The sequence below is a fragment of the Conger conger genome, chromosome 6, assembly GCF_963514075.1.
Source record: "Conger conger chromosome 6, fConCon1.1, whole genome shotgun sequence".
In the NCBI taxonomy this organism is placed as follows: Eukaryota; Metazoa; Chordata; class Actinopteri; order Anguilliformes; family Congridae; genus Conger; species Conger conger.
The window spans coordinates 14,487,140-14,500,207 of record NC_083765.1 but is presented as its reverse complement, the minus strand read 5'-3'; the positions used below and the strand labels follow the sequence as shown (position 1 = coordinate 14,500,207).

The following is a 13,068-nucleotide window of genomic DNA, read 5'->3' as shown; positions in this document are numbered from 1 at the left end:
CTCTCTCTCCCTCCCTCTCTGTCTCTCCCTCTCTCTCTCTCTCTCTCTCTCTCTCTCAGTTGGATGTTAAGGATGAGGGCAGCAGTAACAGAGACCTGAAGGTGCAGTGTGATGAGGAGGAGCTGAAGATGCACCAGCTCAACATCCAGGTGCGCGAGGTCTTCGCCAACCGCTTCACGCAGATGTTCGCAGACTACGAGGTGTTCGTCATCCAGCCCAGCCAGGACAAAGAGGCCTGGTTCAGCAACCGCGAGCAGATGCAGAACTACGACAAGGTGAGGGCCAGCCCGGGTCCTGGAGGACTGCAATGCCATTCCTTGGGGAATTATGGATAAATATTATGGGTGATGTCTCTGAAGAAGGTGCCTGCTCTGTGGATGTAGGTTAGGGTTTGGGCAACTTAGTTGTTTCCATGCCAACTTCCATGCCAACTTCTTTGGCTCCCCGGCTAGCAATTAAATATAAATAGTATTACAAAATGATTTTCTTGTTCCTTTTCTGTCAGTCATTGAAAACAAAGCCCCTGGACTCTATGAAAAGGAGATTTTTTTTTTTTAACTTTTTGTCCCTCTCAGGCCTCCTTCCTGTCGGACCAGCCGGAGCCGTACCTCCCCTTCCTCTCCCGCTTCCTGGAGACGCAGATGTTCGCCTCCTTCATCGACAGCAAGATCCTGTGCCACGACGAGGAGGACAAGGAGCACACGCTGCGCGTGTTCGACCTGCGTGTGGACAAGGTCCGCATGCTCAACGTCAGGACGCCCACGCTGCGCACCTCCATGTACCAGAAGTGCGCCAACATCGCTGAGTCCGGTGAGGGTGCCCTACGGCTGTCCGTCAACGTTTACGACCCTAAAGACCAATGTACACTTAGCCAAGTGATGAATTCTTTCAGTCCATGAAATGTTAACCCTTCAGCTGGTCCACAAATCAACTAGACTGCTCTCAAATCCGTTGTGGTCTACAATTTGGCTGAACAGGCCGTTTTAATGAACTTTGCTGCACATGAATACTGTGTTTAAAATTCAATGGAGCAAAAATCTCTCTAATTGGACAGCCTGATCTAATATCAGCTTAATAGGATAAAGCCACTTTTCTGTGCCATTCTGTAGGATTTTCGGGAGCTTTGTTGGACATCTTTGTAATAGGTCTCCGTGTGTTGAAATTTGTGCGACCTTTTATTTTCAGCCACTCCGCTTACAAAGCGTTTTCAGAAAGCCGATCTGGTTGCTCCTGCCCCCCACTGCATTGGCCTGGAGAACTACAAGGCCCATATTCGTAAAAAATATATATATTTTGTCTCTGGGTGGTGGTTTCATTGGCTTATTCCTGAGGTGCATTATGGGAATGATTTATCATTAATGGTGTGTGTGTATTACGGAACTGACAAAAAAGGATTCAAATATCCACTCCCAATTTCTATGTAAATGATAAGCAATAAGGGCTGTGTATTGAACTATTTGAATAGCCCATTGTTTGGTCAAATTAATAGCGACTTGGCCTTTTGGCGCCATGAATTGATTTTCCATTATTGGATTTTTAGCTCAGTAGTTTGCAGACGTATTACAGTAATGAGCCGTTGAGTAAAATAAGGCTCTTCTGAAATGTTCTCAAGCTGTGCCAGAAGCTGTCAGTACTCTGCCTTTCAGAAACAGCCCCTATTCTCTACTTGAGAAATTCATAACCTGTGAAGTATCTGATTTGATTTTTAAAAGAGTTTTTTGTCCCAAGCGCATTATGCATTTGTTAATTGTTGTTATTTTTCAAAGTGAATTTGAACAACAAAGGCGAATTCTGATTTTATTACTGCCATGCCTCAGATGTTTCAAATTACTGTGTTTGAATCTTTCCCACAATGCACGTCAGACATGCAGGTTACTAATCATTACAATCTCTGTAAAAATGATTCACATACAGAAGGTGATTCTTTTAACACGCACGAGGTGGTTGGTGTTCGTCCCGAGGAGCCTGGTGCTCAATGCATATGAATGTTGCTGTTAGTATCACTAACACTTGGGGTCTGGATGCTTGTCTAAAACATAGGTGAAATGACAAGCCTAGTGGACCCTAATGGACACATCATGAAAACATGATGTATCATTTCACGCTCAACGGGCATGGGCTCACAATGTTCCAGAACCTCCTGCCAGGGGGCGGTCCGTGTCCTGGTAGGGATGTTTCGGTCTTTGGAGACGCCTCGTGACCGTGCCCTCCTCCTCCCTCCTGTGCCCTGCAGAGAAGGCCATCGAGATGAGGGTGTCCAAGATCGACCACACGGCCCTGCACCCCCACCTGCTGGACATGCGGATCGGGCAGGGCCGCTACGAGCCGGGCTTCTTCCCCCGCCTGCAGGCCGACGTGCTGTCCTCCGGCCCCACCTGCAACAAGTGAGCCTGGGGGAGGTGCATGCTGGGAAACCACGCGGAGGTCTAACAGGGCGAGACCTGCAGACTGGCTGCATCACTGACAATAGCGTCACAGTGGCTGCAAATATGTATATGTATTGGTCACTGGGGGACGTAGCCGGCTAATGTGCTTTTATTGGGTCACTTTGACCGCTGTTCCCTGCTGTTGATCAGTAGCTGAACGGTTCATATAAACCCTATAAACCCTGCAACGGTACTGTGGCAGGATCAGGCTAGCACTCTCCTGTTTTTGTTGATTGTCCCAACTTGCTGTGGAGCAAAAGGATTTTTAAGTCCTTTAAGTTCAACAGCTATTTGACTTAAGGACCACATGCAGGTTTCAAATACTAACAGTGCTGTTCCAGCAGCAGTAAAGTGCAACCCTGTGAAAATGTCATTAGGTCTGGCAGTAAGACATCAGTATGAATGATGAAGGAGTGTCATGGTTGCGTTACGTGTGTGTCAGGTGGGCTAAGCGCAGTGCCCCTGCACAGTGGAGGAAGAAGGACCGGCAGAAGCAGCACGCTGAACACCTGTACCTGGACAACGACCAGAGAGAGGTGAGCATGTCGCCGCGGTTACCTTCTCACACACCCTACCTGCATGCCTTGTCTTTTTGTATGCCTTCATTCTTTTTTTAATATTGCCTTTTGCATGACTTATGTCTGTTTATTTGTCCTCTCTGCTGCACTGGCCTTGCTTCTCTCTCTCTCTCCCCATCTCTCTCTGCCTTGTTCCTATGTGCATACATGCAAATGTGCATGCCCACACACACACAAATACACACACACACACACACACACACACACACACACTTGTATGCCTACATACACACGTACACACACAAATACATCTCACACACACACACACACACACACACACGCACTTGTATGCACCCACACACACATGTACACACACACACACACACACACACACTCAGCATTTGGAGTGCTTGTTCCCGGGGCTGCACTTCCTGTTGGCTCTGGATTACTATTGGCTGTCCCAGTCCTTCAGGCCCTGTCTGAAGTCTGTGTCAGTGGACCTGGTACGTGTGCAGCGGCCATGCGTGGGTGGAGACACACACGCATGCATCCCCGTCCCTCTGTGTGTTAGTGTGTGCTTCCACTGCTCTTTCCCGTGGGCTGTACATGCGATTTAGAGTTCCTGAGAGAACATTTCAAATGCCACAGATGTTCTGACCTCTGTGCTGTGCTGTTTCTAAGGCGTTTGTATTGAAAAGCAACTGTCCCTGACTGGCGTTTGACCCCTCGGCTGTGTGTTTGATTGCTTCTTTAGCTTTTTAGTCTTTTTTCATTCATATCCCATGTGACGTGTGGTTCTTCACGTCACATGGTTGGGTTTGATTGACCAGGTGGCTCTCGGGGATGTGTTTGATTGGTCTTTCGCCTCTCAGTGGCGTGTATGACCCGTGTGTGGGAGTCATTGTTGCCTTTGGCCATGGTCGATAAGAGAAGCCAACAGGTGACGCACACACGTATTCCATAGAAAGGAAATGGAAAAATGAACTAAAAGATATTTGGTTTAATTGCTGCACTAACAGGCTTATCTGCTGTCAGCTTCCCATCAGAATTGAGCTCTAGTTTAATTGTGCATTAGAAACAAAGATCATGCAGACACATCCCAGAGAGACTCATGTTCTTTTAAACAAGAACAATACTTCAATTCAGATCAGCTTCCGTGACGGAAATACAGAGCGTATTCCCGCCCGAGTCTGATCTGGCTTTCTCTCCTGTCTGTGATCAAACCGTCCCTGTCTCCTCTCTACCTCTTCAGACAGTCTCCTAGAACTGAATAGCTCCGATGCTAAGCAGCCTTGGAGCCCACAGTTATGTGGTTACAGCTGGAAATATAGCTCTTTATTTATTGGCCTAGACATAGATTAGAAAAAAAACAATGCAGAATGCTCATTTTTGGTGATATTGTCCAGTGTTGTGACTTGACTCCATTGTGTTTCTAAGCGCACCAGCCACAGCTACAATAATCTGTATCCAGTCAAAAACAGAAAATCTTTTCAGTGAGAAAAAAAGCTTCTACTTTCACTGTGTTTGAGCTTCTGTAGCTGTGTTTTAGTAATATTTAGAGTAACTCTTGGAAAAGAAACCCCAAACCTTGCAGGAGTGACCAGGATTATGCCTGTAGTCAAAGGGGTTCAAGAATTGTAACGATTTTATTTTGGGTATGTTTTCTTGTGTCAAGAAAAGCGGCGATACTTGAGGGGTTAAGCTCCGTAGTGTGTAGAACTCACACTGGTGGTCAGTGTAGTGTTCATACCCTTCGCATCTCCTTTTGTTCACCTGTCCAATCAGCTTTGTGCTAAATATCTGTAGCATCCCCGTCTATGTGTTTGGCTATAACGGCCATGAAACTCACATTGGACAAAAGCACTTGGCAGGTGAATAAATGTAACGTGATGTAAACCCAGAGGGGGGAAGGTCTCTGACTCTCTACCGTGTTGCAGAAGTACATCCAGGAGGCTCGGAACCTGGGCACCACCATCCGGCAGCCCAAGCTGTCCAACCTGTCCCCCTCCGTCATCGCTCAGACCAACTGGAAGTTCGTGGAGGGCCTTCTGAAGGAATGCAGGAACAAGGTACTTTTTACTCACATTTTCACCTTTACTGTAATCTGAGCCCTATTCCATTGTGGGCTAATTGTGTGGTGCTGACAGTCTGGTTTGTTTAGTCGACTGCTATTTGTTGTATTATTATTTGGTGGCATTGAGGAGTTGACTGGGTAGGGTTACGGTGTTGGTTGTGTGGGGCTACACTGTATGGAAACTGTATCCATATGGTCTTAAAACTTTCATCTTTACCACACTATGTATTGAATTATGTATGTTTTTCATGGTCTCATGTGAGTTCTGGTGTTGCAGCAGCACTGTGTGTAAATTTGGGAGTTGAGTGTCACACAGTGTCATGTGTTCTGATTGAGCGTACGTGCTATGCCTGAGCGTGATGTGACTGAGTGTGCTCTCTCTCTCAGACGAAGCGCATGCTGGTGGAGAAGATGGGGCGGGAGGCGGTGGAGCTGGGTCACGGGGAGGTGAGCATCACCGGCGTGGAGGAGAACACGCTCATCGCCAGCCTCTGTGACCTGCTGGAGCGCATCTGGAGCCACGGCCTGCAGGTCAAACAGGTGAGCCAACCCCCAGCCCCACAGCAGCCAATCAGGCTAATCTCCTGCCACACAGCAGCCAATCTGGGTATTTCCCTGCCGCACAGCAGCCAATCAAGCTAATCCCCTGCCCCACAGCAGCCAATCGGGGGACCGGCCGGCCTAGAGGCAGAGTGAAACAATCAATACACTGCATAAGCACAACAAGAGCCTTTGTGTCAGGAACCCCCCTACAGCCTTCTGTGTCTCCCCTGCCAGGGTAAATCAGCGCTGTGGTCCCACTTGCTGCACTACCAGGAGGGGAAGGAGAAGAAGGATGCCACGCCCGGTGGCCTTGGGCCTCCAGGTACTCTCCCGTCCTTCCTGTCAATCCTGTGTTACTCACATTCATTACATTCCAAGGCATTTAGCAGGCGCTCTTATCCAGAGCGACATACAACGAAGTGCAGTTCAGACACAGGAATACGTGTGAGGAGGACGGACCCTAGAGGGCAGTGCGGTTCCGAGTCCCAGCGTGACCACGCAGATACACTTGGAACCCTTGAAGAATACATCATCTTACGAACTAGCATACCACGGTTGGCAGCTACAATACCCAGAGTACAACAATACAATATTTAATGCATTCACTCATCCATCCACGGAATTTACCCCATCTTAAGATGCCATCGTGTGCAGCAGTAAGCAGGAGGTGCTACACATGGGTGGTGGTTGTGGCAACTTCTCATATTCACTGTAATTATGGTTTCATGCCAGTACAAAAAAGCGCTGTAAGATGATGAAATGCAAGGCAAATGGACTCATTGTCATTGTACTGGCATGAATCCATAAACTGGAGCTTTGGCACTGAAGGGACTCTTTCAGTATTGTTGACCAGTATTGATAATTTTTTTAAACTGTCTTTAGGCTGTTTTATTCACCCTGTGACACCCCGCCCAACCTCTCTGTGTGCCCCAGGGTTCATCCAAGAGTCGGAGAGACGAAAGTCTGATGCCGGAGCTGCCATGCCCCCCCTCAAGGTGTCTCTGATACAGGACATGAGGTAAGCAGTGGTGTTCGTGGCAGTTTTTACACCTGCAGAGTGAAGAGCAGAGAGCTTCTAACTGGCTGGAATGGGCAGGTGTGTTCTTCAGGGGGCTTCTGGCGCCATATCAATCTCACGCTGGTTACATTTCCCATTGTAAAAACCCTGTTCTGTAACAAACCCTATTTGGAACCAGACCACGGTTCTGCTGATGGGGCTGATTGGAGCATGGGAGGGGGTGGAAGTGGTCAATACTCTATTTCTGTCTGTCGTCTAGAGCTGGCCAGAGACTGTGTATTTCATATTGAATACATCTCTCTGTGATCATTATTTATTTTTATTTGTTTTAGTGTTTTTCAGATATCCCAATAGCAATATGGAAAATACAGACATAATGACATCGACAGAACGAATGAAAATATACTGAAGCACGGGTGCTCTGCAATAATAATATGCTACCCACAATCGAAATTCACTTTAAAATAAATGAAAGAGAATAAAAGTTTAAATAGATAAGTGTGTAAGCCTGAGTAGGCTGGTAGGCAGGCTTTTTAGTAACTTTAGATGCCTCTCAGCCAGAGGGTGGGGGGTTAAATTAGGCAGAGCAGTGATAGGGGCTCCAAGGTGATATGAGAGCATGTTTAACTTGGTCTGTGCCCTTTAAAATGTAGAAACGGGCCTAAATAACAACTTGCAGGAAAGGTGGATGTTCCGGGAGGTCTCCATGGTGAAAACTGAATTCCATGGCTCTCCCCCTGGATTCTAGCCCCTGGTGAGGGGGGAAGCGTGGGCAGAACTGCCTGTATTCTACCCCCCCAGAAGCCCTCATGCTGCCCTCACCCTGACTGACTCCTGCCCTCCCCCCTCTCCTCTGCAGACACATCCAGAACATGGGCGAGATCAAGACGGACGTTGGGAAGGCACGGGCTTGGGTGCGCCTCTCCATGGAGAAGAAGCTGCTGTCCCGCCACCTCAAACAGCTGCTATCTGCCCACGAGCTGACCAAGTGAGCCCCCTCCACCCTCCTCCCTACACCCTCACTGCCTTGTCGTAATAAATAACCACACAGGCTGACCAAGTGAGCCCCCTCCACCCTCCTCCCTACACCCTCACTGCCTTGTCGTAATAAATAACCACACGAGCTGACCAAGTGAGCCCCCTCCACCCTCCTCCCTACACCCTCACTGCCTTGTCGTAATGAATAACCACACGAGCTGACCAAGTGAGCCCCATCCACCCTCCTCCCTACTGCCATGTCGTAATAAATAACCACACAGGCTGACCAAGTGAGCCCCCTCCACCCTCGCTGCCATGTCTTCATAACCACAAGAGTGGCTGGGACCGGCCTAGCGTGACTGTCCCTGTTATGTTTGGTCAAACCCTCCAAACAACCCATCTGGCACATCTAGTGGTTGTGTGAATTAATTTCACCGTCGATTTTAAGCTTAATTGAGAAAAATATGGAAAAACCTGAAATTAAGAATGCCCTCCCCTCCAAACCCCAAATGGTTTATTTTTCATCTGCCTCGACGCTGGGTGGGACTTTCATCCTTTATTTCTACTACATGCAGTATTTGGTGATAATGGCACCCAGGGAGGGAGGGAAGCTACACTGCTCTCCCCTCTGCTCCAGTGGAGTGACTGAGCCCAATCCACTGGGCTGGATCGGAGGGCTAGCTGCAGCTTGGGCTGTGGGGGAGAGTGTGTGTTCCCCCCCTCTGTCACGCTGACAGGCCTGTAAATGCAATCTGACATTCCCAATTAAAAATACTCAACGACACCTAATGCACTTCTCATTTCAAATCGCAGGAGCAACCCTAAAGTGTTCCCTAGCAGCACTGTTGGTCCTGCTCTAGATGTGGGGTTAGATTCAGGCCTGTCTGTGGAAACAGGCTCATCAAGTATATAGTACTGCAAATGCATGTGAACTGTCCCATGCTTAGTACATTTAGGGCAGAATGTATGCTGGATTGGTTAGTCAGACTGCATTAACAGCATTGTCGTGTGTGAGGTTTCCCTTGGCCATTCTCTTTGTCACTCAGATACAGGCTATTCTGTCTGTTCTCTTAATTCTGTGGAAAGGATGCAGATATTTATGACTATAGACTGTGATTTAAAATAGCTCTTTCTCCTCCCATTTTCTGTCCTTTTGATTTCTGAGCCCAGTGCTGGTTAATTGAATGACCCCTTGTTCAAACATGCTGAGATGCTGAATTAACTCATACATGATATATGAGCTCTTTTGAAGTGTCAATTTAAATTATATGGTTTTATATATTTATGAGGTATCCGTAGAACTTCATCGTGGTCAGCACGTTTTTCTAGAAGAATAACATCTTCAAGAATAACAAACTGCTAAATTGATATTGCTCATCCATGTTAATTACAATTCTCCTCAGGGTTTAAAAGGCAAATTGTGTCTCTTGAAGGCAGAATATTAATTTTTTTACTTGGGTATAAGTGTGAACGAATGTTTATATTTGACTTGGGTTTAAGTGAGAATTAATGTTTATCTTTGACTTGGGTATAAGTGAGAATTAATGTTTATCTTTGACTTGGGTATAAGTGAGAATGAATGTTTATCTTTGACTTGGGTATAAGTGAGAATGAATATTTGATGCTTTTTGATCCTGGGCAGCAGCAGTAAGGGTTGTGTCTGTACTTAACCCTGTGTGTGTGTGCGTGTGTGTGTGTGTGTTGCTGCCATAGGAAACTGTACAAACGGTACGCCTTCCTGCGCTGTGACGATGAGAAAGAGCAGTTCCTCTACCACCTGCTCTCCTTCAATGCCGTGGACTATTTCTGCTTCACCAACGTCTTCACCACCATCAGTGAGTGCCCATCACATTTGCCTGTGACTTGGTACTGCTTACCTGTACTGCTTTACCTGTAGTCACTAGGTTTTTCCTGTAGCTTTGACTGTTATAGCTGTAGCCAGGCCTGTTTTGACACACACAGAATAACCACACACTTTTAAAAAAGAAACTTTGGTTTTAGTAGGGTGAACTCTGATAAGTCAACTCAAAATGAGATTCTTTAAGCCTTCTAGTTAAATAATTATTACATTATTTATTACAGAATTATTAAGAATTAATACAATTAATAACAGGTTTGTATGGAGCAAACTGCTCTGACACTCCAGGACCAGGGCTGCTTACCCCTGGTCTAACCCTTAGATAATGTACTTTATTTTCAAATATTTCTGTTGTTGTTTCTGAAGTTGGAACACTGGCTGTGAAGGGCAGTAATAGCGTCTCTTTGTGGTGATAGTGATAACCTATAGACCCCACTGTGTGTCTATCACTGATTAGTTTAAACAAGTAAATCTCTCAGTGTTACCTTTATGTGACCCTTGCCTTCGTCTCTGCCCAGTGATCCCGTACCATGTAGTGGTCATTCCCAGTAAGAAGCTGGGAGGCTCCATGTTCACGGCCAACCCCTGGATCTGTGTGTCTGGGGAGCTGGCGGAAACAGGGGTCCTCCAGGTCCCAAAGAACACCCTGGAAATCACCTTTGAGGTATTTCGTTTTTTAACAATGAACATTTACAGATATACAGCGTGGTTCTCATAAGCTTGTTGCAATGTGCTAACATTACTACAATGTTACAGCAATATACATGAAAGCATTGTGAAGGGCGTGACGTAATATTCACGAGTCTGACTCTGGATCATTTAACCCTGCCATCAGCAGACATGCCTCAGTCACTCAGACCAATGAGCCCGTCTCATGTGGGTAATGAGTTGAATTTGGTCTGATTGAGCTCTGGAGTCAGGAAACATTCATTACAGCTGCTCTCCTCTTCTCATATGGGACAGTGTCACAGTGTCATGGTCAGAAAATATGCCAAAGCGTCAAAGCGTAGACAATATGCCATAACATGGCAGTCTCTCTCTCTCAGTGCCAGAACCTGGGCAAGCTGACCACCGTGCAGATGGGACATGACAACTCAGGGCTTTATGCAAAGTGGCTGGTGGAGTGCGTGCTGGTTAGGAACGAGATCACAGGACACACCTACAAGTGAGTGCGGCAGCTCTGCTGACCTTTCACCCCTGCGCTGAAGTGTGTTAATAACCGGCCTGTGGGCGCTGTGGCGGTGACCGTATGTGCGCGCTCTTCCAGGTTTCCGTGCGGCCGCTGGCTGGGGAAGGGCGTGGACGACGGCAGTCTGGAGCGCATCCTGGTGGGCGAGGTCCTGACTCCCACCACAGAGAACGAGGAGCGCATGTGCCGGACCCCCCCCATGCAGCAGTCCCCTGGTATGATCCGGAGGCTGGTCACCATCTCACCCAACAGTAAACCAAGTAAGCAAACCTTGTGGACTGGACCAACTTGGGGACAGTGACGGGGGATGGGGGTGTTCTTGCTGGGGAAGAAATGGCCACAGCTGGAACTGGATACTGGAATTTTTTGTCAATGTTATAAAATTGCCACTACATGGCAGTAGCATTGTGAGAATGTCCTGTGTTAGCTGGGAATGTTCTGTGTTAGCTGGGAATGTTCTGTGTTAGCTGGGAATGTTCTGTGTTAGTCACCGTTCTCCTTCAGTTGAGAGGCGTGCCTAATAGCTGTCCTCCAGCGCATCTGCATATAGCTGCCTGTCATGTGGAGGTGCCATGTGTACTGTACCGAGTCTCCAGAGGCGTTGACTGTTTCTATCTCTCACTCTAGAGTTAAACACAGGCCAGATCCAGGAAGGGGTGGGAGAGGCCATCAACGGGATCGTCAAGCACTTCCACAAACCAGAGAAAGAGGTCAGAGCACACACATGCACACACACATGTACACGCTGTATCTCAAAGGCAGTGCTCTTTATCAATCTGTTCAGGAATGGATTTGTGTGTTTTTTTCCACTCGTGGAACTGGTACTAAACCAAGATTCATAGTTAGCATAACATCCATGTTCAGGAAAACAGAGATGGCCACAATGGGTGAAGCTGTTCTTGTATGTACATGTCTGATCATAGAATGATTTTTTCTTTTTTTTCACTCTCTGTCCTTCCCTGGATTTGTTTCATCCCTCCGTCCATCCCTCTGTGCAGCGGGGCAGTCTGACCCTGCTGCTGTGTGGGGAGTTTGGGCTGGTCTGGGCTCTGGAGCAGGTGTTCCAGCACGGCTTCAAGTCCCCGCGCCTTTTCAAGAACGTCTTCATCTGGGACTTCCTCGGTACGTAGCCCAGTTACAGACTTATGTGTCTGCACAGCAAGAAACGAAAAAATAAGTCTGCCTCAACACTTATTCGAGTCCTATATTTAGAGTTAAAATCTTACTTCTATTACTTTTTTTGCTAAATAATAAATGTCACTTGATTTAAAACAAGCAAATATTTTCTATTGAGAGACAAAAGAAAAGGATTAATATAGGACTAAAACTGGAAGCAGGTTATTTCACGCTGCCTCTGCTTCCTCAGAAAAGGCCCAGGTGCACTTTGAGAGCCCCGAGCAGAGGGAGGCGTCGCAGGATGAGAACCGCCAGACCAGGGCGCGCAACTTCTGCCGCTTCATGCGCGCCATCAACAGCACCCCCAGGAACATTGGCAAGGACGGGAAGTTCCAGATGCTGGTGTGTCTGGGAGCCAGGTAAGACTCCCCCAAAAAAGAACACACCGTTAAAAACTGTTCTATAACTTATCTTCACAAACACTTTTCCAGTTTATAACATTATTAGTACATTTCCATTTTTAAAATCTTCCAATCGGACTGGCCAATTTAGTCTAGGATTTGACATGGTTTCCAGAAGTCCTGTCATATAGCACATTTTCTAAGGGATATCAAAGTGCAAAATCTGTTTAAGAGTGTAGGTTTTAGGGCGAAGCTCACTGTGTGTTAAAGCTACAGAGTGTTGTGCAGTGTTTTCCCACGGGGGAGTGCTGTATGGCCTGTGTGGCCTTATCATCATCGAAACGTAATCTGTTGGCGGGTCTTTCCAATGCCTGCGGTGGCAGGGGGGACTGCTCTTCCTGTTATTCTCCCTCTCTTTGTTTTTAATGGAGGCTGATAAATGGCAGACATTGCTTTCTTTACCTGCCTGTGCACGGGGCTGACGGCTCCAGTGGATTTAATCTGGTGTAAACTGCACGTGTGTGTGCGAGTGTTTTGTGCACTGTGTGCAAGTGCGTTTTGTGTGTTGCGCCAGTGCGTTTTGTTTGACTGTCTGCGCGAGTGCGTTGTGTGTGCTGCGTGACTGTCTGCGCGAGTGTGTTTTGTGTGCGTTGTGTGATTGTCTGCGCGAGTGTGTTTTGTGCGTTGTGTGCATGTGTTTTTCAGTGAATGTGTTGGGAGTGTGGGCGCGTGTGCATGTGTATGAATGGGCATGCCCGTAGCTGGGTGTGTACATTAGGAGTGTGTAAGGCTCCAGGGTGTGATGACCAGGTGACACTCACCGGCCCCATTAGTCATCACCAACTTCCTGTCACATGACCTCAGTGTTTACATTATTGGCATTTGGCAGACGCTCTTATCCAGAGCGACGTACAACAAAGCGCATACCCATAACCAGGGATACACAG

The 13,068-nt window shown here is 47.3% G+C and overlaps 1 protein-coding gene across 3 annotated transcripts in view; it reads left to right on the top strand.

Moving 5' to 3' along the window:
• LOC133130211 (DENN domain-containing protein 5A-like) overlaps window positions 1-13,068 on the top strand; it is a 43,467-nt gene that overhangs the window by 28,223 nt on the left and 2,176 nt on the right. For 2 of the 3 annotated variants that reach the window (XM_061244603.1, XM_061244605.1), the window contains 17 exons: window positions 60-275; window positions 576-810; window positions 1,186-1,275; window positions 2,234-2,384; window positions 2,869-2,962; window positions 4,882-5,013; window positions 5,406-5,558; window positions 5,796-5,883; window positions 6,495-6,579; window positions 7,439-7,567; window positions 9,271-9,392; window positions 9,934-10,079; window positions 10,462-10,580; window positions 10,683-10,864; window positions 11,232-11,314; window positions 11,603-11,726; window positions 11,971-12,139. In XM_061244603.1, coding sequence (XP_061100587.1) covers window positions 60-275; window positions 576-810; window positions 1,186-1,275; window positions 2,234-2,384; window positions 2,869-2,962; window positions 4,882-5,013; window positions 5,406-5,558; window positions 5,796-5,883; window positions 6,495-6,579; window positions 7,439-7,567; window positions 9,271-9,392; window positions 9,934-10,079; window positions 10,462-10,580; window positions 10,683-10,864; window positions 11,232-11,314; window positions 11,603-11,726; window positions 11,971-12,139 — 2,318 coding nt within the window. The remainder of the gene's footprint in view (window positions 1-59; window positions 276-575; window positions 811-1,185; window positions 1,276-2,233; window positions 2,385-2,868; window positions 2,963-4,881; window positions 5,014-5,405; window positions 5,559-5,795; window positions 5,884-6,494; window positions 6,580-7,438; window positions 7,568-9,270; window positions 9,393-9,933; window positions 10,080-10,461; window positions 10,581-10,682; window positions 10,865-11,231; window positions 11,315-11,602; window positions 11,727-11,970; window positions 12,140-13,068) is intronic. The other variant, XM_061244604.1, reaches the window with a different exon arrangement.